The sequence below is a fragment of the Dunckerocampus dactyliophorus genome, chromosome 10, assembly GCF_027744805.1.
Source record: "Dunckerocampus dactyliophorus isolate RoL2022-P2 chromosome 10, RoL_Ddac_1.1, whole genome shotgun sequence".
NCBI lineage: Eukaryota > Metazoa > Chordata > Actinopteri > Syngnathiformes > Syngnathidae > Dunckerocampus > Dunckerocampus dactyliophorus.
This window is the reverse complement of record NC_072828.1, coordinates 23664676-23690008: the sequence shown is the minus strand read 5'-3', so window position 1 is coordinate 23690008 and position 25333 is coordinate 23664676. Positions and strand designations below refer to the sequence as shown.

General features: G+C 41.5%; 1 protein-coding gene across 5 annotated transcripts; it reads right to left on the bottom strand.

Annotated features, from left to right (window-relative positions):
* Window positions 1-121: 121 nt before the first annotated feature.
* Window positions 122-19919, bottom strand: lhx9 (LIM homeobox 9). 5 transcript variants are annotated; one of them, XM_054790002.1, is made up of 6 exons: window positions 12662-19919; window positions 10129-10401; window positions 9384-9586; window positions 7587-7945; window positions 5755-5957; window positions 122-2114 (listed from the first exon to the last, which is right to left on the bottom strand). In XM_054790002.1, the coding sequence occupies exons 2-6, from the start codon at window positions 10306-10308 to the stop codon at window positions 2058-2060; spliced, it is 1002 nt and encodes a 333-aa protein (XP_054645977.1). In that variant the 5' UTR covers window positions 10309-10401; window positions 12662-19919; the 3' UTR covers window positions 122-2057. The 5 variants fall into 5 exon arrangements, with proteins under 5 accessions (XP_054645977.1, XP_054645975.1, XP_054645978.1 ...); XM_054790000.1 differs by lacking the exon at window positions 122-2114 and adding an exon at window positions 3372-5327; XM_054790003.1 differs by lacking the exon at window positions 122-2114 and adding an exon at window positions 3372-4987.
* Window positions 19920-25333: the final 5414 nt, after the last annotated feature.

The window sequence follows — 25333 nt, the reverse complement described above, 5'->3', positions numbered from 1 at the left end:
TTTTTTCCCATTTTTGCTGTTGTTTTTTTTAAATGTTCTTTGTTTAATTGTAGTTTAGAAAGTGCTGAGGGCCAATAAAAAAAAAAAGCAGCCGTGAGCCCTAAATGGCCTCCAGGCCGCACTTCGGACACTCGTTCACTAAACACTTGACATCTAAGTCACATTTATTCTTTATATGCAGTACGTATGCAAGTAGATCCCTGCTCGGTTGCACCCGCAGTTGGCAAAAATCTGCGTGTAATTGATACGCCCATAAAAATGTCTATTTTTGCTCACTCGCAACACAATCCACGTTTTAGCCCTATCGTACTCTTATTAAGCACATTTTTAAGTATAAAATGATAGGAACTCGCCACTAATGACCGATGAACAGATGGCTGTATTAAGCACAGGCATCTGACAAAAATAATAGTCGTCCCTCGACACTGCGTGGTTTTAATTTCGCCGCTTCGCTCGATCACGGTTTTTCGAAATAAATAACTGAATAAATTATCGCTGTTTTGTGGTCGACTACTAGTCCAAAAATACGCATGTTGAAGCAAATTGTACGTATTCTTGGCCTAAGTTAAGCATTTTCAAGCATAAAAATGGCTAAATGAAGGAAAATACAAATATAAGGCGTTCAGAAGACGCATACAAAGATGTGATATGAAATTCTACATTGTCAAACAACAAGGAAGTCTCCCAATGCTAATGTGAGTCTATGTTATTGATGTTTATGTTGTCTTATTTTCTGTTATGTCGACTACATCCTGTAAAGGTGACTGTAGGGGTGTTGTTTCATGTCCAGAGGGCTCTAATAATGTTACAAGCCGTGTTTAGAACATTGTAACCAGCTTTCCATGCTCCTAACTATGAAAATATTCCATTTACAAAGAAGGAATCTTTCTTCGCTGCATGTAAGTGTCACTTCCGCTTAGCAGCGCGACTACGGTGCGTTCAAGGATCGCCGAATAAAGACCGAAATCTCAACACTTGCCGAAAAAACATCAGTGGAGCACAAAAGACATAAACATGTAAGAATAAGGGGCTGGCACTGTAGTATGCATTTATGAACCATTACCAACTTAAGGTCAATGAAATGTGTTTTCCGGGGGAAAAAACCTACAAAAATAAAATACTTTTTGGACCAAAATCAGCAAAAACGAGCGGGGAGCCGCTGTAGAGTGTAGGTGTATGTTATGTCACGCTCCAGAGCTTCTGGTGTCACCAACAGCAATAAGCTCACAAAGCGGTCATGTCACTGTTTCCACCTTCTGCAGGACGCCGAATGTCAAGAACAAATCCTCACAGCGGCTGCTCTTCCCCACCGTGTGTGTGTGTGTGTGTGTGTGTGTGTGTGTGTGTTTGTACTACATGAGCGCCAGGGACATGATTTCATAGGCTTTATTTTGCAATAAATCACACAGCGAATGAAAGGAAGTAAAATACACCTCAAGGATAACGTGAAGAAGACGACGAGGCGCATGCAAAAACGAGAACCTCTTCTTTACGTCTGCTTTGTTTCCTTCCCAGCTTGGCGTCCCTCGGCTCGGGGCAGATGGCAAAGCTCCATCCAGCTCCGCGGTCCTGTTTGATGGGCATCCTGCTGCCCACTTTCAAGGAGGCCGTGTGTTTGCAAAAAGGACAAAGGAAAGTTTGTATATAGCAAGACGGTGCACAGGGGCAACCAGAACAAAGAGTGCAGGGATGTATAGGCTGTGCTGTGCTTACATATAGGAGCAAGTCAGTGGGAGAGAGGTTGGTGTGTGTGTGTGTGTGTGTGTGTGTGTGTGTGTGTGTGCGTGTGTGTAACATCCATACCGTCTCTGTTATGCAAATTGCTGTGTTTACTATTTTACAATCCATTTTATTGTCATTGTTCTACTCCAATACAAACACACAGGTATGACTGATGCTGTACATCGTGAGGGCTCCTTGCTTGATGCATTCAACAAGACATTTTGCTGTGCTCAAATTTGTGCTAAAATCTGATCCGCTATCATCTTTATCCTAATATTGTCTTTGTCTTCAATGGTGAGGAATTCCCATCAAAGTTTTCCCCTTCTCTTAATACTTTAGGGAATTTTCAAACGTCGGGATGTATGGCTGTAATGCCCCAAGATTTGTTCTCCCTGCAAGAAATGATAGAGTAAGAATATATTAACTACAGAGCAACCTGGCTTTACGGGGTCTGCACTTTCATGTTGCGTTTACCATCATATACATATGGAAAGATGCGCTTTGCAGCATTCTGTCGATTCAAATTCCACAGCCATGATCATGCATTAAATAGCAATTTCAAATTCTACCGACTGCAGGGTTTGGATGCAAATCCGTGGGGCATTACGTCAAAAACCATAAACATCATAAAAGAGGGAACAGAAATTAAAAATGGAAAGCAAAAATGAGGAACGACGCTTTAGCTGCTCGTCGGTAAGCAAACGCTCTCTCGGCCGCTGATGTGACAGACAGGAATTGTATTTAAGGAAGAACACAAAAAATGGCAATGAAAAATAAAAGCCGTTTAAAGCAAAGTATTTGTTTTATTCACACAAATTTAATAAGATATATAACAACCGGTTTGGTTCATAAATATTTAAGGGGAAATAGTTTCTATACACCATCTTTATCAAGAAACAGGAAAACATGGACAATCTTGATAGAACACTTACTGTACTCAACTATTAACACGAAGATCAATATATAAGCTTCTTGGAACTATATCTGAAAGAGTGCACAAATGCTTTCTGTGACATCGCGGCCCCCTCCCGTCCTCCCTCCCTTTTTTTTGTTTTATTTAACAGGATACACCATAAAAAGATCTTTGAAAATAAGATGCAAAACAGTACAAAACTAGTGAGGCGTCCAAAGGGTGTGAATCAGTTAACAAAGAACACATAGAATCCTGAATTTCACAAACTTACCCCCCCCACCCGCCCGCCCCCCACCAACTTTTCGCATATAAGGCACATAGTAGAACTGAGTTAGGCATCTACTTCAGCAAGTAGACTTAGAGTACCACTTTGTTCTACGACAGAACAACTTCGGACGCGCACAATGAAATGCGTCTGTCTTTTCCCTCACTTCCTTTCAGCCAGAAGAAACGTGTTTTCATTTGGATTCTTTTTTTGTTGTTGTTTTTTATTTTGGTCTAGTCATTAGAGAAAATAAAAAATATGTCCCAAACAGAGGAGAACATGGCTGCCTCGCTTCACACGTCCACTTCAACGCTCCTGACAAATCCAGTCTTAACTGAACTCAACTCATTTTTCCCTTTCCAAAAAATGGTCACCCTGAGCAACACGATAAAACAATAATGCACTTTTCACTGGGCGCTGTGCGATTGACTTGATCTACGGATGCGTTTAATAGGACCAGGAGGCAGTTGACCAGATCAGGGGTGTCCAAAATGCGGCCCGGGGGCCCTTTTCGCCGCACAATTCTTTTTTTTTTTTTTAGAACTGGCCTTCTGCATATTGTAAACATACAAGTATTTTATACAGCTGCAACAATAAATCAATGATGAACCAATTATCCAATGACTGTGTTGGTATTCCATTCATGTTTTTTTGATTGTAAAAATGTACAGTAAATATCATCTGACTTCAGCCTCTAAAAGGTGATTTTTGTCAAATATCCTGAGTCATCCATGAGGGCAGACCTATTATTGTTGCGTTTTGGCCAAAACAAGATATTCACACACTGAAAAATGTCTCTTTTCTGATGTTTTTGCAGACCAAACAAAATTTTTTGTGTTTGGTTCATATTGATTCGGGCCGTCGAGGGCCTAACCGATTCCTCGATTAATCGAGCTCCAGATTAATCAACGAAGAAAATAATCGTTAGTTGCAGCCCTAATGGGGTATTACCAGACATTCATACTTGTCCACATTTGGAAATAAGGGAAATTTTCCGCAAAATTACGAAATTACGGGTGGAAAGACTCGACTTCCGGCTGCCGATGCGCTGCAACACCCTCGCGGATTGCTGTTGCCGTTTACGGGAGACTATTAACAGGAAAGAAGGGAAAACTATGGGAGTTTCCCGGGTAAAACGGGGAGGGCTGACACAGCTATGCCAGACACGACTGATTTGCTTTGTCACCGATAACCCAAAGCTCAGGTGTGTTCAACTTTCATCGTTATTAGCGCAACTTTGCCGAAAAGAAAGGAGAGGCGAGCTATTTATTGTGTTTTATTTGTTTACGAAGCAGATGTGTGGTCATCGTCTTCATGCTATTTTGCGGTCTTTAGTTATGAAATAGTTACTGAAATGCTAAGATGTAGCATGCACTGACCGACGTCGGACGGATGGGATTTATCGTCTTTAATCCAGAAAATGTATCAAAGCGGCCCCCGCATCACTACATTTTTTTTGTGTGCGTTCCTCCCTGGGAAAATGTTTGGACACCCCCGGATGACATGAACTGCTCTCCGGTGTACATTGAACGTTATTGACTGTGCAGAATGCAAGATTGGCGTCTTGTTCCCGTAAAGGTCTTCATCGAGTGTTGAAAGTCCGGTTCTAGAATGAAACCAATTGGGATCTGAGTCCGATTCCACTGTCGTACAGACGGGAGACATTCAAAAAGAGAATTAAAGCCTATTTTCTGGATTGACCCATATACAGAACATTCTACAAGTTGTTTTCCAAAACAAAAAACAAAAAAAAAGACCTAATTAGTGCCAACACAGTGCATACAATTACAGGTTCCCGAGAGCAAAATTCACCAATTAAGCAAGAAGGGCTGAATTGATCAGAATTCAATACAAATGTACAAATCAAATCAAATGAAGAATACTAGTTTCCAGGTTTGGGGTTATTGTTCTTCCAATGTTTTTTTTTTTTTTTTTCTTTAAAGTCCTTTCCAAAATCAGTCACTGCACACTGGGCTGCCATGCGGTGTCAAATGCTACACCTTTTATTTTGAAATGTGCTCTTCTTGTTCTTGTTGTTCCTGTTTGCGTCAAAACAGTACGGCACTCTCTCTTCCAAGGTGCCGCTTCTGCTTGTTTTAAAGGTGTCAATAAAGGGGGGGGGGGGAAGAAGAAGGGAAAAACAAAGCAAAATGAAAGCAGTCTGCTAGCTTGTTAGAAAAGGTTTGTCAAGGTAGTTTGTGAGGGGCTCCCCGAATCGTGGCTGTCCAAACTAGAGGTGACGGACGTCACTACAGTAATCGAGGGGTTTGTCAGGTCTGTTAGTGTGGCCGCGCTGGAGGGGGGGGTCAGGGCCCCACTGTCGGATGAGGGTGGAGGGAGTGAGGTGCCATCAGCCTTATCAACACCTCCATTCTCCTGTCGTAAAACGTTCCTTCTGAATTTGGCTCTCGCGTTTTGGAACCAAACCTGCAAACCAATCCCAGTGTGGCTTTTACTTTTTGAGTTTATGTACGATTCGTTGAAAGAAAGAAAGAAAGAAAGAAAGAAAAGACTCAAATCATTCCATTCTATGAAATGCAGTACACAGCTAGTCATTGAGACAATATTTGGATTGAAAAGGCAGCAGCTCCTGATCTCAGTGCAAGGATTTAAAGAACATGTGCACTCTTCTTTGAAATAAAATCCTCATCAGCGTGCTGTCTATACCTCAAAAATTGCATTACAATCTAAAAAAAAAAAAACCCCACCCATCTAATGACTATGGCTCCATTAAAGAAAAACAAAAGATGACTTCTGGGGTGAAATGGTAGAGAGGGGAGGGCGGGGGGTCGTGGAGAAGGGGTGGGTGCAGACACACATCTCATAGCGGGAAGGAAAATGGATCCGTGCTTACCTGCAGAACTCTTTTAGTCAGGCCCGTCTTCTGGGCCAGCTGCTTTAGGTCCTTAGCGTCCGGGTTGTGGTTGATGGCAAAGTAGGATTTCATTGTCCGCAGCTGGTGGTGCTTGAAGGAGGTCCGCATGCGCTTGGTCTTCTGTGTCGGCGGGTAAGCCTGCTGGTCCCGGTCCAAATGGTCAGCGTCGTTCTCGTTGCAGCCTGGGTGCAGAGAGGAGAGGCTCAGCTTTGAACACCTTTAACACTAACTGAATGACTAAATGGTCATGTTTATGCTATTTCTGCACAGTACATTATCAGTACAGTACCATCTCTGACAACTACTTAGGTTTGCCATATAAAACTACAGTATAACACCGTATGCTACATTTTTCAACCTGGTTAAACTTTGAAATAATAACAACATTCTGAACGTCCTTGAGCCGCTGTTGCACGTTGTTGTATGAAAGTTAGCCACTAGGGGTCTCTGTATCCCAAGAAGACCTCACCTAACCGAGAGGTGGTCTGCTTGTTGAAAAACAGGCAAGAATGTCTGTGCTCGCTTGAGACTAATAAATCAAAAACAACAGCAGAATGTGATCCCATTTGTAGTAAATATGCGCAGCTCAAAGTGATGTATATTAACATGAACACTTGGAGACTAAAATACAAATTGTACACATTCAGGCGATAAAATGAGGAATAAACCTCGCAGCTGTTCCCTAACCCTTTCTTTTTTAAATATTTAATAACCCGATTTGACTGGTAAGCCTTGATTAGAGCATGCCACGTCAAAAATGGACAGGACAATAGGGAGGGGAAGTTATTTTTTATATTGCTGTGTGGAGGTTGTTTCGCTGCATTTTGACTCAATGCACAACATCTGCGACTGGAAATGACATTATAGCTGTTGATGACTTATTATTACACATGCATGATAAAATAAAAATAAATACAGCCCTGTTTGCAGGTTCTCCTCCCTGCGCACGGCTTTGCATGCACTGGCCCCTGAGAACCGGGCTGACCGCCTCACTGGAGGCCCGGGATTCCAACGTCACATTCAATTAACGGAGAACAATTAACGCGCAGATTACCCTTATTCCCTCCCTATTCATCGGGAACACAGGAAGCCGCTTGCACAATGACTAACTTATCAAGCGCGCACTAATTCGCCGAGAGACACAAAAAATTGGGACGCTGCAGGGTGGAGCCCCTCGGTGCAGGGAGCCATTAAATTTGTTTTACTTCGTTTTTTAAAACTATACCGTCAAATACAGTACGTGCAATATACTACACATTTTACTAAACAGTCACGGGCCTAGTTATTAGATATAACACAAATAACGGGCATGACAGTTGAGTCATCAATTCAAGCCAGGGCAATGCATTCATGAATCCAGACATATCACCTTCAATTAATGTTCACACAAATTAAAATCAAATTTTATTTTGTTTACGTCAGGGGTGTCTAAACTTGTTTGCAACAAAAATCTAAAGCCACTGTGATATTTTTAATTTTGCAAAAAGGCTAAAAAAAAATTAAAGACAAAGGTTTGTGTTATTAACAGTTTTTAGCATCAACATTTCTTGTTACAGCATGCCTTGTTGCTGTGGTTTCCCATTTTTGCTGTTATTTAATTTTATTTCTACAATGTGCAGAGGGCCAACAGAAAGCCGAGCCACAGGCACAAAGTGGCCCTCGGGCCGCACATTTGGGTTTCCCAGTGTTGTGTTCAAAATAATCGGACATGTGACAACATTTCGGAAGCGATTTATCTGTGATGATCCTCTCTTGTTTTAGTGCAGTCTTATTACTTTTCATGTTTATGTGTGTGTGTCACGCCGTCTCACCTGTGTTGTAGCTGGGTAAATCCAAGCCCATGGCGGGGCTCTTCCTCTTGCGCGGTCGGCCCTTCTGTGCCGTGCCGGTGCCGTTGAAGTAGGGCAGGCCGAGCCCGCCGCCTTTGGCCGCCAGCTCGGCGAAGTTGAGTTGGGGGTGGTAGTCGGCTCCCTGCACCAAGCTCTCGAAGTGGAGGCGGCAGTAGACGAGGCTGTCCTTCATGCCGAAGTGGTCTCCCGTGGTGAGGGTCTTGTTGCACGTAGTGCAAGTGAAGCAGCTCAGGTGGTACACAGAGTCTCTGGCGCGCATCACCATCTCCGAGGCGGAAATCCCCAGGTGGCAGCGCGCGCACCTCTGCACGGAGAACCTTCTGGAACAGACACATCGTCAAAACACCGCAGGGAACACATACTATAATGTATATAACATGGATAATGTTGTACACCAATTTAAATTATTTATTGTCATTGTCAATAACAATACATTTTCGTGTCACTTACAAGCAAAAGGAGTCACTATTTCTTTGATGTTAGCATGGGCCAAAATCCAATTTAGCACGACTATTTTGTGACTTTTGTGACCAAATTACAGTCCTTTTGAACTATTAACAAATGGCCTTCATTTTGAGTGTGTTTAATAAAAAAAAAAAAGCATATCATTTACACTTGGTTAAAAGTTAGCTTTTTTTCGCACTTAACATCATTGCTAACTTCTTGACTTTTGACAAAAAAAAGATGGCGATTTAAAGGGACAGGCACCGTCTTCACATTACATGACACTTTTATTATTATTTTTGGCATCTATGCATAATTCACAGGCAGTAATGTTTCAGTATTTAACCATTATTGTTCATCTCATTTTGTATATTCACTTTTCTGGGGGGGACATTACTCAAGCAAAAAGATATATTTTACCAATAATGTTTTACAAATACTATTCATTTCATTTCATTCTATACTTCCACTTTTTATTAGTATCTTTGGAATGCTTTCATATTTCACAAGCAGTAAGATTTAACTATTTAACCAAAGATTTTTTTTTATTTAATTTGAATTTGTCACTTTTTATTATCAAAGTCAGCTGGGATAGGCTCCAGCATACCCCCGCGTCCCTAGTAAGGATAAGCGGCATAGAAAATGCATGGTTGGATGGATTATTGTTTCTGATCTGTGTATACCAAGTTGATAAGCAGGAGGAGTTCCAATAACCAAGCAGCCCTTAACCCAGATTGATCGTTTCTTTGTATTATTTTTGGCATTTTAGTATAAACGTTTCACAGACAGTCAGATTTCACTAGTTAACCTAATTTTTCATTTCCTGTGCAAAATAATTTTCTGTGTACACATTTCACAAGCACTAAGATGTCACTATTAACATAACCAATATGTCCTTTTTTGGATTATTATTTTTACCATTTTTGTTTACACATTTCACAAGTAGTAAGATTTCACTCGTTACCAATATTTTTCTTTTATTTTATATTTTCGTATTTATTATTATTTGACATGTTTGTAAACAAATTTCACAAGTAAGATTCGATTATTTAACCCATATTTTTTCAACGAATTATTCCAAATGAATGTGCATGCTTCAAACAAAATGGTTGCTTTAAGTCAATGTATTGGTGTTGGAAAGTAGGATTAAAAAGTCAAAGATCAGGATGTTGAGCAGCAGTAGGACCAATATAATTTCCAAAATGAGCAACAGCCTGTTGATAAAAAAAAAAAGAAGACAAACTGACTTTACACCCATGTCTACTTCGGGCCAAATGACATGTGAAGCAATACATGAACATCCACGTCTCTTACCTGTAATAATCCTCCTTGCAGTAGATGCTCCCATCCTTTGCAAAACACGTAAGCTCCGATTCCAGCGCTAGTTTACATTCACAGCATTTGAGACAGCGCAGGTGCCACTGCTTGTCCACGGCCAGGAGGTAGTATCTGTCCGAGATCTTGCCTCCACAGCCGGCGCACAGGGCGGGCTTCTCCGGGCTCATGGAGGGCATGGTCTGGCTCACGTGGAAAGAACAAGGGAGCCCTTCAAATCATGTTGTCTTACTGGCAATAACATGCTTGTAAGTCATATATTTTCACATATTTAAAAAATGTCAACACAGGCCCCACTGTATGATTAATATATTTTATATATAATGCATTTAAGTCCTGCAAACGAAATATTTGTTGTGCACATTTTGCAAAAGGTATACTTAACATTTAGCATGTACACTAGGCTATTTCATATGTAAGCACTAGGTTCTATATGTGTGTGTGTGTGTGTGTGTTTTTGTTTGCAATTGCAGCACTATTTAGCAAAACCCAAGCACTATGTATATTATCTTATGTTGTGTTTGTAGCGAGTGTTACAATTAATACATGACAATGCTAACATGTTAGGCATGCATTTTGAAGTTGGACTGTTTTCTCGCAGAAGTTATGTCTCAGTTATCCATTAACACGCTGCATTTTTTAAGTTTTTGGTGTGTGCAAAAAATAGTCAATTGTATCCCTCAAAATACGTGTGCATTTCCTTGCATCTGAAGTCCTGACTCACCGTCTCTCTCCCGTTGAGCTGCATGCTCTTCGCCAAGCGAGACTCCGACTTGGACCTTCTCTCCATCTCCTCCATGATCCCTTGGATGTGATCCCCGGAGATCCCGTGGAAAAGCATGGCTCCCGGTCCTGGACGCAACTTGCAACTGGCTGCCTCTGCCTTGCAGTCCACCACTTCCATACACCGTGTGTGTGGACCGTATGGTGCTGGCCCGGCTCAGCGCATCCAAATGGGCCGCGGGGGAGGCGAAAGCAAGCCCTGCAGAGACTCAGTCTGCAAAGGCAACAGGAAGCAAGGAGAAGAAAAAAAAACTACAACAGCAGCATTGGGTGGGACGAGAGGAAAGATGGTGGTGCACAGGCTTGTTCCTTCTTTGCAGAATGTCTCTCCTCCAGATAAAAAAATATATATATAGTCCAAAACGGGTGATGGAGTCAAGGAGGAGGAGGAGGCTGGCCAAAAACAATGACACAAGCTTTGGCTTGTTTCTTTTCTCTCTCTCTTCCCAAAGTTCCCAGTTAGGGTTCCTTGGTGTTTGGAGGTCAGATTGGGACTGCCTGAATTTGAGAACTGTGTCCTATTTGTGAAGAGAGCAAAGCCTGCCCAGTGTGAATAATTTGGTAGGAGGCGTTCCCCAGCTCTCTCTCTCTCCCCCACTCTGAGTCTACCTCTCTCTCTCTCTCAAACACACACTCCAATCATTTCTATTGCCCAACAAAGAAGTGTCCTTCTTACCTCTTGTATGACGCTTCTTTTGAAAATCTACCACTTATTTACACCAACATACATTTAGGATAAATGATTAGAAAATAGCAAATTATCAGCAAATCGTTTTTTCCTATTTAAATACATCTAAATCAGCTTATTTTAACATGCATTTTGACAGGTGCGTTTGTGTTAGCGTCTAGGGGGCGTGGCCGTGATTATTGATAGGCTTTAGTGGGCGTGGCCTTGCGGTATCAAACAATTTGAAAGCAGTTTTATAAGACTTCAATTATATTACGACTCAAAATAAGTATGTAGCAGCTATCTCCCTTTGTCTTATTTGTTTGTCTCATTTCTTTTGACGATTTTAATACATTTTATTAGCCAGTAAAGGCACTTTATCTTCCACTCTTTTGTTTGTTATTTTCACTGGGATTTAATAAAAAACACGCGTAACATTTTCCATGCATTGAATATATAGCCCAAACATACACACACACAGCGAGTGTTCTATATGAGAAAAATGAACAGAAATAATAATATTGAGGTCATGGTGAGGGGGGAAAAATCCCTGGCAGTTCTCGCCTATTTTCAGAAATGACTTCATATACATACACTGTATATTGAGCTTACACTACATGTCAGCTTGTCAGGATGTGAAGCAAATGGAAAAACAGAAAACCTAAGTCTAAATTGCATGTTTTGATCAGCACGCTATAAAACATCTAAAATAATAAAACATATATTAAAAATAAATACAAGAAATGCACTGACCTTTGGTCCCTTTTTTAATTTTACAGTTGTGGTATGCTTCATCTGAAAATGTGTTACATTATCATGCACACACACACCCACTGACATCAAAATTGTGTAGCCTTTAATTGGAGGCCCCATGAAGGTCTGAACTCCCCCCCCCCGGACCTTCATTTGCACTTTGTCAGTGCATTGGCAGCCAGAAGAGAGAGATTTTTTTATTTATTTTTTATTTAGATCAGTCATTTATTTAGCGCCTGGACCTTAACTGTAAGAATATGTGCGATGAATCCTGCAAATGTGTTTTATTACATATAGAAATACGAGAAGTGGGGCCCTTGCTGATTTTATGGAGACATTTTCTGACGAGTTTAAATGTCGATAAAGGAGAATTGTGTTGACCCGGAGCCTCCAGCGGTAACATTTGATTTGAGTGGAGGAGGATTTAGCAATGTGTCAGTGCACAGCAAGGAGCACTGCTGTCGTTTGTGTTTGCTTTGTTTTGATTTGCAGGAATAATTGCCATATTTGAATCTAAAAGATTGTGAGTGATTTTAAATCTGAACCGTGTCATATATTTTCTAAGCATATTTTTAGATGCTCTTTTTTCTTATCATATTGACGGGAAATGAATTATTTAAATGACAGGCAGGGTGGGCCTCAATTACAATTTTCACCCCTTTTTTTTTTTTACACAAATTAAACTGTGGACATTATTTCAAAAAACAAAATTTCAAACAGCATCAATACGTCCAAAATGGCGTGAAAGCATAAGCAACCATTTTTCAAGCCATATACCAGGCCAATACCGTTACTTGTTGGCATACATTTTCAAAATAATTTGCATTGTGTGACCACAGTATCTGTTTATGCAATTATAATAATAAAAAAACATATATTGCAGCTTAATTTGTGCTTTTAAACAACAATGAAGAACTATTAAACACACCGTAAGAGGAGCGAATTTCACAGGATTTGGCTTCCGTTGCATCTGAGTAACCGTTAACCGGGCACGTTCTGCTTATTGATGCTATTATTTGTTCCAAGAAGACACAGCCCGGAGTCAGGCTCTTACCTGCGGCGGTGCTGGTTCGATGCCCGTACGGTGAGCAGGCGGAGGAGGCGCTCCGGACTGTACGCAGTGCGCCAAGAGGAGGCAGAGAGGAGAGAAAGACCAGAGAGATGGAGAGAGAGAGAGAGAGAAAAAGGCTGCCTGACTGCCTGCCGGTAGATGGGGGCTGTTCCACGTTTGTAAGCTGCAGCTCCACTTCCAGCCTCAATTAAAACACAAGTCATTTAAATATTCCTCCGGCATGCACAAGACACAACACAGCACACACAATTACACTGAATACTGCAAGCCAATGGCCTCCTTTGCATGTTCGGAGCATCTGATGGGTGAGAAATTAAAAAGGGATAAATAACAATCCTATATCGGTTACAGCCTTATGGCAAACTACCATGCATACTGGAATATTAGATTAATGTCCCTCACAGTCTTTGGATAAAGATGTGACATATCAAATCAAGTCAATTTCCCACGGTCAAATTTAAGCCTTATATAGGCCTACTTTTTAATCATAATCATCACAAATTATGGCATCATTTAGGAGGCTTTTAAATTTTTTTTTAATTGCATAAGAAATTCAATTTTATACTTGAGTAAACAACCGGCTAATATATGTTATTTATTAAGACAACAACACATTCAAAAAAAAAAAAAATCAACTCTGCTGATTGTAGAAAATAGCCACTTACCTTTTAATGGGCGATATTAAAAATGTGCAAAAAATGTAGAAATACAGCACGTACTTATATATATATATCCACTTCCATAATTGACTGTATTTGCCATTCTAAACACATTTGGCCTCATACTGCAACATCTAATGAATAAAAGAGAAAAAAAGGTAAAACATTCAACGCTGTTTAATAATGTCAAGCCTTTGCTGTCCTGAATATTAAATATTGTTTTGAAGTGGTTTGATTGTACCCGACCTCTAATGAGACAATATTTTCTACACCTACAAAATCATTAATGTAATGTCTCTTTCCTTATGTGTTTGATTATGAATATTCATATCCCCAAAGGCTGGATATCATTAAAAAAAAATTGGTCATAAAATAGCACAGACCTTTAAGTGCATGGCGCCTGCACTTGAATTGAACTGTTAACATGACACAGGGAGCCATCCAGGAGGTAGGATCACACTTGGAGGACGACACACCGAGGTGTGGGTGGAGTGATTTCACTTGACAAGGAGCGAATGGAATATTGTCTGGGTGAACGCTGCGGCTGAGAGCAAAGGGTGACAATTAATTACACCTCTGTGCTGCTTGCATAAATGAGCCTGCTCCATACTGCTATACAGTCGTTTTGCTCCTTCTGCCTGGTTTGACGTCACAATGTAACTCATCAATAATGCAAGGCCACTGAGATCCATTTCAGTGTGCATGGGGCACACAGTGGTTCCTGAGCATGATACCACCACATAGTGGGCATCTGTGAGGCAGGGTTGCTCCAGCCGGACTACCTCAGACCCAGCACCAAGCAGGACACTTGCCTGCTTCTCTGCTGTAGGGCATACTAGTTATCATTTCTGGGCCACCTCAAGTGACACTGAAGACTTGCACCGGAAGCTCCCAAAGCACGGCCGAGGAGGAGGCAGGAAGCTTCTCCCAGGATCTGCTGTGGTATAGCCAGGAACCAACAGGCGAAATGCTGACAGGATGCCGGAGAGGAGCGGGGAAAGGAGGAGGATCAGAGGGAGGAGTGAAGTGCTGTAAAAGCTGCATCCCAGTCACATGAGCCTAAGTGGGTGTGTGAGGAGGAGGTGGCTGAGACATCCTGGAAATATTTACAAACAAAGCAGACATAACTCCATAATTATTGGGCTAAGGGACAATTTACTATCAAAAAATTGTAGTTACATTTAGCTATTTTCTGACAAAATATTTCAAATGGACAAATGACAGATGAGTAGTTATTTTCTTTGAAAATGTGGTAAAACCAATTGGAGAATAAATTTTGCATGTAATATAATTTCATTGGAAATGGGTTGCCTATGCACACATACACTGCTATTTCCAGTTATCACAGCAATAAATAGTACATGTTATTTTCCCCCATCCTATCTACATTATGGAGCCCTTGGGTGTCTACGAACCCTGCTCTAAACTTTTTAAGCATGCCTTTCTTTTCATCATTTCCTTCTCTCTTTCACTTTCCCTCTCTTCTGTTTCTTCACACTACCCCCCTTTGCCGACACACCACCCCTCCTTCGATCTCCTTCCTGCTCTGCTCTGCTGGAGCTCAAATCACAACCCCAGTCCCTGGCAGATGGAGGATGGGAAAGAGAAGCTCTTAACTAGCTAGCCTGAGCCTCTGGTCTCTGCACACCAACTGCTGCCTGCACGCCCCACACACTCCCTCGCTGCACCCAGAACAGCTCCAACAGCCCAACGACACCTCGACACACTGCCTTCACGTCCTCTGGGGATAGGGTATCCTCCAGGGGACTGGTGCACGTATTAGTCCATATCTGGCCACACTAGAAAGGACATGATAACATGATAGATGGATGTTCTTTACTGCGATGTAATAAAGCAAAGCTTTTCAGGGTAGACACACTAGTTTAGGTGATGCCTTCTGGTTTAACCATCCATTGTAGTGAAGAAAGAATCACACTTTTGCAGTGAGGGAAATGCAAATTGTAAAATGGTACCTCTGTATTTGTACGGCCAAATTTTGGACAAAAATGAATGCCAACAATTTGTTTCGGTTTTCGCACACTCAACAGTTATCGTACATTGCGCTCATCGCAGTCTTTGCCAAAAAGAGTCTTCAATTAAGGTAAAAGTGACGTTCATGTATCCATTTAATTTGTCATTTATTTGCATTTTGAGTTATTCTCTAGAAAATGTCTTTTGGGTTAATATTTTTGGGTGTCTGGAACAGATTCATTAGATTTACGTTATTTCTTATGAGAAAAATTGATGTGATTTTCGAACCTTTGGAACGAATTCATAAAAACGGAGGTACTAAGATACGGTATTAAAAAGGTTACTCGGGTGCCACGCCATCTTGCAGCACATGCACACAGGTTGAGATACACACACATGTAAAAAGGCTCCAGTGGACACGGGATATCGAGAGCGGAAAGCATTCAGGAGCGACTGAGCTGCTGGGATCAATGATTTCTCAAGGGCACCGAGTAGTGCTTAGGAAACAAACAGGTAACTCTCCACATCCTTTGGTCTTCCGGATCAGGGTCATTCTCAGTGGGTGTTCATTCTACGACGCCTTGGTCTCCAAGTTCTTGCAGACTGAGCTACCGTCTGCCCATGTGTGATGCACAGTTGAAATAAACCTGCCAAAACGATGCCACATTTAGGTGCCAGTGACCCCCTCGAACTATCCTTTTATCAGGGCTCATCTGGCGGCGATGGCATAGCCTGGCATGAGACCATGCACCAGTTGCAGTCCAGGGGTTGAAAGTGCCCCTCTGTGCTATTTGCAGCCATGTCTGTCCGAAGGAATCTGGCACCCTGACTGTCACGCAGCGGCCATGTGTGTGTTTTTATCACTAATTCGACCACAGGGATCTGGTTGTCCATATGACCACTGCGCAGGCTGCTGCCCTGAGGCGACCTGACATTGTCTGTGTAGAAAGACCACACGTTGATGTAAGGGCTGCTCAAATGCTGCTTGAATATCAAGACACGCGTGCACTCTTCCACGCGTGCACACACTCAAACATACATGGCAGTGCTGGGATTGATGTTCCTTTTAGCCATCACAAGACTGCCACTCAAGTTTTTTCCCCCCTGCCAAGCGTGTGTCAGTATGTGGCCATTCTGGCCAAAAGTGACGGAGACGCTGTTAGTGACAGTGGTGGAAGGCACTGGCCGCAGGGCTGTCGTGCCTGTTTGAGATAGAGTGAGGGGTGCGGGGACAGCTGAGGCAGGAGGGAGCTGCTCGGCCTGTCAACTGGTTGAGTCTGGTCACAGTTCCGAACTGGACAGCTCTCTTTTTCTCTGCGGCTAGTGCCATCGTCCTGTGGAAAGGCACAAGGTTTATTGCTGCCACACTGCTCTGGTGCAGCATATGCTTCAGCTGAAGGTCAGTGATGTTCAGTCCAAAACGCCTGAAAGAAACACCACTTGTCTGTCTGGCTGCTGGAATTTCGAAAGCAAAAAAGGGAATACTGCTATAACTATGAGAGTTTGCCTAAAATGTAATTTTACTCTAGTGAAGTGGGCATCAACAACAAGATCCAACCATTTGATGCATTGTTTTCCACATGTAAAGCTATAATTATTCTTTATAAGGAACATGTAGTTTTTGTTCATATTTTGCGGTGTCTGGAGCAGATTAATTGGATTTTCATGATTTCCTACAGGAAAAACTGCCTCAGTTTCTGTACGTTTTGGTTTTCCATTTGGAACGAATTAATAACGAACACTGAGGTACCACTGTACTTGCATAACACTGCCATAGTCAACAAAATCAAGTTGAAATATTTATTTTTATCCTTAGGTTGTGAAGTACAGTAACTGGTTTGAGTAGAATAATTTTTGTGGGGGTTAGGCTACAGGAACACCATCAAATGGCAAAAATCCGCAATTGGTACAGACGCCCATAAAAACGTTACTTTATTCCTCCAAAGTCTCCTGCTAGCTTGAGAGCGATGTTCTCCTCCAATTTTGGAGCAACAGCTGCAGAAGAGTGACCCTTGCGATTATTAGATTAGATTCAGCTCCAGAAGCCTCCCTTGTCTCTCTTCAATATGCCTCACACACTTATTAAACACATTTTAATGATCAAATGTATAGGTACTCACCACTAATGAGTGATAATGTAAAACGATCAATGAACATAGGGAATTGGAGTCATTGTGTAGAAGTTACTGTATATACACGTTTCACTTTTGCCTCTCATAGAAACTACGGTGCATTCAAGGATCGCTGAACAAAGTGCATAATCTGAACGCTTGGTAAAAAAACATCAGTGAAGCATAAAGACATAACATGACATGTAACAGTGGTAGTGTATGCTGTGTATTTGACCTATTATCACATATTTATAAATCATTACTTAGGGTAAATTGAAAAAAATAAGGGTACAACAAAACCTAGATTAATGATGGAAAAATATTGTTTGATCAAGAATCTGGCAATTTGCAGGGCTGTGCATGCTGAATTGGGAATATGCAGGGATCTAACCACTTTCATTAAAAAAATAAAAAAAATAAATAGATTAATAACTTTTAAATCAGTATGTAAGCTACTCTGCCATGACAAGAGGGCAGTCTTTACAACATGTATGGCAATGTGAGAAGTCACCTCAGATTGTCCATTTACGTTGCAGTGTAAAAATGTAAAATGCAATTTGCGTATCCCTGTTTGGAAATCACCTGAATGAGATGCGAGGACAGCAGAGTACCAGCAGTGGGAAAATCTCCCTTGAAGTCAAAATGGTGAAAGTGAATTCCAGATGTCAATCTCTATGCAGATTTTCACCCTAATGTAATGACTCCTTCCTTGGTATTTGCAGAAAGCTTTATGGGATTGATTGTGCAACCACCAGTCAAAACAATAGCTTCCAGTTTCCTTGGATGGAATGTTCTTCCGCCATCGATGTGATCATTGAAGATGTTTGGAGGAAAAAAAGACCCTCAAGCTGAAATGAGATGGATTTGGACCAGGCAGCAGGAGTTTGCTGTGTTGTTTGTGTCATCAACTTCTTGGCTAAAACAGGATGAAGAACAACATTCCAAAGCCTGCCATTAACAGATTGTAAAGACGTGAAGGAATGAGGCAGACATTCAAGTTGGCCTATTTCATGGTCAGGGCTGCAGGACTGCCAAAGCTCTGAGTGGCAATGCATCTACTTGAAAGTGACAGATAAGTCCCAAGGCAAAAGGCGCAGGGAGGCGGCATGCAAGCGGACCCAGGTAACCTACTTGATGGGTGTGACACCTTCACCGTCCCGCTGTAGAAATGTTGCCGCCGCACGCTCCGCTGCCTCGGTTTACAGTAACACCGAATAAATTCAGCTCTCATCCCGCCTGACGACGTGTCCCCAAGAACCTGTCCTCCTCAGCACTGTTGGGATCATAAATCTCATTGTAGCCGCACACAGGCCTGTGCTGCCATCACCAAGCGCTTGTCTTTAGGACCCACCTGCCCAGGAGGATAGTGGCCGCGCCAGTTGGCGGCAACAACAGAATTCGGCGGCAGACCCATCCTCTCACCCGGCCTCTGTTTGCCCAATCAGGCAGAGCCAGGCGAGCGTGTGTGACATGCTCAGAGCCTGGAGGCATCGCGCTGTCTTCCCACATGCACTAACGAGTCAAACCTCACATCTCGCCTGAATATATCTGCAAGTGGTGCAGAGCAAGCTCTTGGCCTTACCTCGCACTGCTATTACTGTGGGCTGCAAAGTGCAGTGTTTAGCGCACCCTTTATTCTATATTGGCCCATTAGGAGCCACAGGGTGCTCTGCACTTGTAAGTCTGCCTATGCATGCTCTTGAACATGAGCTGATGTACTGCAGTCGTGGGATGGGGGGGCCCAGAGTTCATTAGGCTGCAGCTCAAGAGAGCAGCCGCAGGGAGATGCGCTTTAGCCAAGTGTTGCCAGGAGGCTGCGAGTCTGGTGGGGCCGCTGTTGATGTCCGTGGCGTGTTTGTTAACAGCCTGATTCCATCAAGTGGTGTAAAAGCGGGGCAGCCAAGTGAGAGGGCTGACCCTTGGCCCTTTCCTATTTTTAACAACACAGCATTTCAGTCAAAGGTATCGGGTTCAGTCGAGCCGATGCGGAGTGCAAATGATGCTAATATTCATGCACTCATACATTTGAGAGAGAAAAAAATAAGAGATGCGAAGTAAAAGAGCGCAACATGTTATCTGACATCCGACTGTTATCTTCTCTTATATGCCCTTTATCTTTAGGGCAAACATCTAAAATGCACTTTCAGTATTCATTCCTATACTCCCACCACCCTTGTTAATACATCAAAGAAGAGAAATACCACCGAAATTAAGTGCTCATAAAAATGAATGAGACATGAAGCTCACTGCATTTCATTGGACATGCAAGAAAAGCTTGCATACAAAAAACCCCATAATTACATTGTATAGTACACATGATTCTAGAGAACAAATCCTTTCTATCCCCCAAATTAAAAACAAAATAACGCAGAATAGGTGTGATGTATAGGAGGCATTGCACAGTAACTATCCGCATTTCACCATTTAGTACACTGCTAAAAATGGCTCAAAAAACAATAAAGCATTAGATTCTTAAAACTATCTTCCATACCTGTTACCTTGGCACATTAAACCTATACATAAAACAGAGAATTGAACAGTTTCTTCATTGCAGGGTCCTTCACGTTGACTTGACCATAGGGACACTGCAGGAGAGAATAAAATAATTAAACCTCCACATTAGTGGGAAAGACATGAACTAGGGCAAACAACAACCACAGCACAAAACAGAGGACCAAACATCAGAGCAGACAAGACTGATGTGATTCAAGGGCAGGAAAGAAGAGGATGGGGACAAAAGAGATCTGAAGAAGTCTCAGTGGGACAGAAGAGACAACTTTAACACAGCATTTTGAGGCTAAAACGGCCATGAAGTGATAAATCAAACCATGTTGTCTTCCAGCATTCTATTCATTTCAAATGGGTGTTCTTCCATTTTCGTACATGCACTTTATTACACCGAATTTCAATGTGGACTTAAATGCTGCAGGTTGCTAAAAACCTTACAGCAACAATAAGTATTCCTTTTGCCACCAATATATCTAACCTACGACAGACGATCCCTGCTTTTTGTCCATAAAAATATCTACTTTGGCTCGCTCCCCCTACCACTCCAAACCCTCCTCTAGCTTGACTTTGACATTCTCACCCAATTTCAGATCAACATTTGCAATAAAAAATAGATTAGATTCAGCCCCAGAACCTCCCCTTCTCTCTTCAATAGACCGCATACACTTAAAATAAAACATTTCGAAGAATGAAATGTAAAGGTACTCACCAATAATGGATGATAATGAGCATGCCGCAATTACCTGAATGCCTTTGTCAACGTTTATGCATTGTTGACTGAGAAAACTGTGGAAAAAGTCATCCACAATGTAATGGCTTCTCACTTCGCCCATGCTCCACCCCAACAGAGCGATATGGAGAAATTCTTGCAGTAGTTAATGCATAATTCTTCAAGCTAACATGTGGAGATAACATAACTCCATGGTGGACGCAACTAACCTAACTTTGGTCCGCTTGTAGATAAATACACTTTTGCCACTGGCTTACATTCCCAACAGACTTTAATGTTAATTAACTTCAAAAACTGTAGGGGGAGCCTGGGAGCAGAATCCCGAATTCTTTCTTAGTGCAGCTTTACCATCTACAGCTCAGACTCTGTTGAGGTCAAAGGGACAATTTTAATTGCTAAGCTACCATCAAGCCTACTCAGTAGTTTAAACAGTTGATGTTATCATTAAACACTAAGCGGTCATTTACATACGCTACAGAACCATATTAACATTCCATTTAGTTCTGCTAATATTGAAACACATGGTCCAGATCACAGAAGAACAGAGTGACACAGAATGGAAGAGACCTAAAGAACAGTAGGATAGAAAATGCACAACATGTTAGAACAGCAGAGAACTCACGTGTCTGCATGCGCTGCCACAGCAAGTCCCTCGCTGAAGGTGGGCATACTCTGTGAACACCTTGTACCCACTGGAAGGGTCGACGTACATCTGCTTCTTTGCCTGAACATAATGAACGGATTATTTTTTAATTAGTGCAACATGCAATACGTAGGCTAGTGTATTGTCCTTGCATACACTCAAACAAAAGGCAGAGGTAAACACATGGCTGAAATTAACATAAATATATACAGTATATATCAACAGATTGCTTCGGGTTAAAGACAGGAGGGGTGGATGTGACCTCTAGGCATTGTAAGAGATGTAAAACATAGTTTCTTATATCATATAAAAAATTAATTGATGCAGTCCTTTTGTGTGCAATTCATTAGTCAAAAATATGCAATGATGAAGCCATTATTTACATAGCTTGTATCTAATTCAGCTATACCAGGTGCCTAAGAATCCAATTCGGACGTAACCTTTTACTTTACGCTCCAACTGTTCATAGATGCAACCACCTTCTGTGAGTGAAAAACACCAAACTCTTTTGCCATCCCTCAGGAAGTTCGGAAATGTCACCTCTCAGTCTGTTTCAAACTGAGAGCCCACTAGTTGGTGAGCTTTGACAGGCCACAAAGACAAAAAAGCCCCAGGCCTTTTGGTGACACAGCCTGTCATTTCACATGGCATTGCACGGCCACATAGTGAAGCTGGCATAGCTGGGCCCCCTTTGCATTGTGCTTTTCCCACCCAGGTCTTAACGCTCTCCTCAGGTCGTGGCCAACTTGCCTCAACTTCACTGCACACTCAGGAGCACAATATTTACAACAGAGATGCCTAAAGGCATGCAGATGCACCTACCACTGCACGCCTCACTAACTGCGCTTGACGGAGCAGCCCAGACAATCTGGAAGATGTGAAGGATCTGACAAAAAAAAAACTACCCCATTAAGCTTTTTAGATATACACATATGACTGGATCCCTATGACTCAAATCTATTTAGATTTCTTTAAATTATGTTTTTCGTAATTTCCAGTTTTTCATGAAAATTTTCACCATAATTTTCGTATACGTACTTATTTATTTTGTAGTGTGGAATATTCAAAAAGCACAAATCATACATCGTTTTATGACTTATTTTGCAGTGTGGAATGTTAGAAAAGGTTTGATAAAGGAGAAGTCCAGTTCTGGTTGGATTCCCATGACGAGGAACGTAGTTCCGCTTAGTTGCTGGGTCATTTAAGTAAAGAGTTTGGCTTCTCAAAACAATATGCGTTCAAAAGAGTAATACATTTGCATCATAAAAGTGCCTCCTCTAAAAAAATCACAAATCTCTCGGCGTTATATTTGTCTCCCGCCGTATCCCGGCGCACTGTCGCCTCTCCATTCTTGTGTATGTGATGAAGATGCTTGCATCTTCTTCTGCGATGGAGTGCCGCGGCCATCTTGTTTACATGTGTGTTCCACAGAGGAAGAAGATGCAAATGTTTCCATCACATACATAAGAATGGAGAGGCGATGCAAATGCATTACTCCTTTGAACGCATATTGTTTTGAGAAGCCAACTCCTTTACTTAAATGACCCAGCAACTAAACGGAACTACGTTCCTCGTCATGGAAATCCAACCAGAACTGGACTTGCGGGACCAGTTGGGCATATGTCACAGTTGATTTACTACACTGCTGATGGGGATGTCATACAATTTCATGTCAAAAAATCCCAACTATCCCTTTAACCACTGTGAGCAGTAAAACCTAAACATATATACAGTATATAAAGAGTGTACTTACCGTTAACTTTACTACACAATGACAAACTAGGAGATTATTGCTTCTTTAATTATTATTGTCACCCATATTGTACTGAACAGTCAGGACAGAATCGTTTCCACTGCTTTCTTGTGTAAAAAAAACCAAAACATTTCCGGATTTCTCCTGTTTGCCATCACTTGCACTCCTTTCTTGTCAGCACAAAAAAAAGCAAACATGAAGGAGTTAATCCTTTAGACCAGGGGTCATTTGCAGCATGCAAGACGGTAAGGAACTGCATCATTTCCATACAATCGCATTCACTCATGATAAACATTATGAATCTTGCTGCTATATATATATATTTTTTTTTTAAACATACATACAGTGGCTGATAGGGGCAAACACTCCAAACAGAAATGTACTAAAACCAAAAACATACAACAGGCATAAAACAAATGCAACAGGAAAATGTTGAAAATTTAAAATTCTGCAATCCCAGAAAGGATGCAAGATGATAAACTAAATGGAAAAGAAAAATGATGCAAAAACACACATAATCCCCCAAAACAATTGCATGAAAGTAATGTTGCAAGCTCATGAACAAATCCAATGTTTGCCAGGCTATCAGGGGAGCCAGACCTGAGGGATGTCTATCTTTAAAGCCATACCATTTGCTACGTAAATCAATGGCTCTATAAATATTACCCCGTGTTTGACAAAAACATAAAGAAAAATGTACCTTTTCTATCTTCAAAAGTCTGCCACCTGTGTTCTGGGCAGCCCGCTAATGTCTTTAAAGACTGGCATCGCTCAGGCCTGGCTTCCCGGTAGACTGACAAACTTCTGTTTTGGTAACGGTAATGGTTTAATTCATCTTGAACATGCACACAAATTACTCTGAGGTAAATCACATAACACACTTCTGCATGTCCAAACAGGAGTAGGAATCAGTTTTAGGTGAATTTTTCCCTAATATTTGTTCTATGAACTTGCAGCATTTCTTTTTTAAAATGATCATTATTATGTAACTGCTGCATTTGTTTCATGATGTCTATGGTTTTGGATCATTTCTGTGTTTTGGGCTTTTGGACGTTGCTGCATGTTTGCCTCTGTTGGCCACCGTAATGTATCATATGTCACATGATTTTAATATGTCCAACTGATATAATAACCCAATATGTTTCAATAGGTTAATATTTACTTAAAAAAAAAACTGGTGTACACTGCTAAGAAAAAGATGCAGTCAAGATAATTAAGAGGCTATGAATGTAATGGTGGTAATATTGAGCACAACTGTTGTTAGCCTAAACTATACAAATTAATTGTATGAAATTTGTATGGATTACATTTGCTTGAATGTGTATTAAAGAAACAGATAATTGTGTATTTAATAACATTTGTGTTATTCAAGACCCTGAAACTGGTGCTTGTCCTGTTGCCATTACCTCACATGCTTCTGTGTGGACTCTATGGATGAGCAGCTCCTCCTCTGTCAGCTCTCTGGTGGCATTTTGCTGCTCGGTTCTGCTCTCCCTTAGTTCTTCCCCCCTCCAGTCCTCATGGTTCGGCGTGTTCGTGGTTCGCTTCAAGCCGTCCACACTCAGCTTAGATCTTGACATCGCTATAAGAAGTCGGCTTTTGAGCTGAACTTTCCGGAAAATGAATGTGCTGAGCCACGCTCCACTTGGATAACGGCGGCAGTACATTACCTACCGCTACTGAATTGAGATATCCGAGTAACATATCGTTATTTATATTAAAATGCGCCCCATAGCACCAGTTTTCACAAGTTGTGTCTGTTTCATGTTTGTTTTCCGCGTTTTTGCTGATTTACCTTCATAGGAGAGAGCACCACTTCCTGTTTGAAAAATACGTCACAAGCATGTGATCATTATCTGTACGCCATTGCTCCCCACGGCGCCCCCGCGGTCATTTGAGGAACAGCAGTCGTTTGGACATGGCAAAGAAACGGCAACGTACAGTACAGGGCCAGTTTATTACTCAGCTAAATAGGTATTAGTTAGGCTGTATGATGTCGTGCAGCAGTTGTACACTGCTGCAAAGCATAATCACAGTAATATCCAAATTAAATTATATAAAACCGAATTAAATGAGCACCTTTCACAGAACAAGAATCACAAAATTCTTTGTTAATATTTACACTCCGATATATTGCACGAAAACAAACAAAAAGCAAACATTAAAAACACATGAGACAAGGAGTGTGTAAAGACAGAATTTACAGCTCTTGTGTTGGATCTCATAAGGTTATGATTGTGTTTACTTAATTAAGTGTCCAGTGGGTGAAACAAGAACTG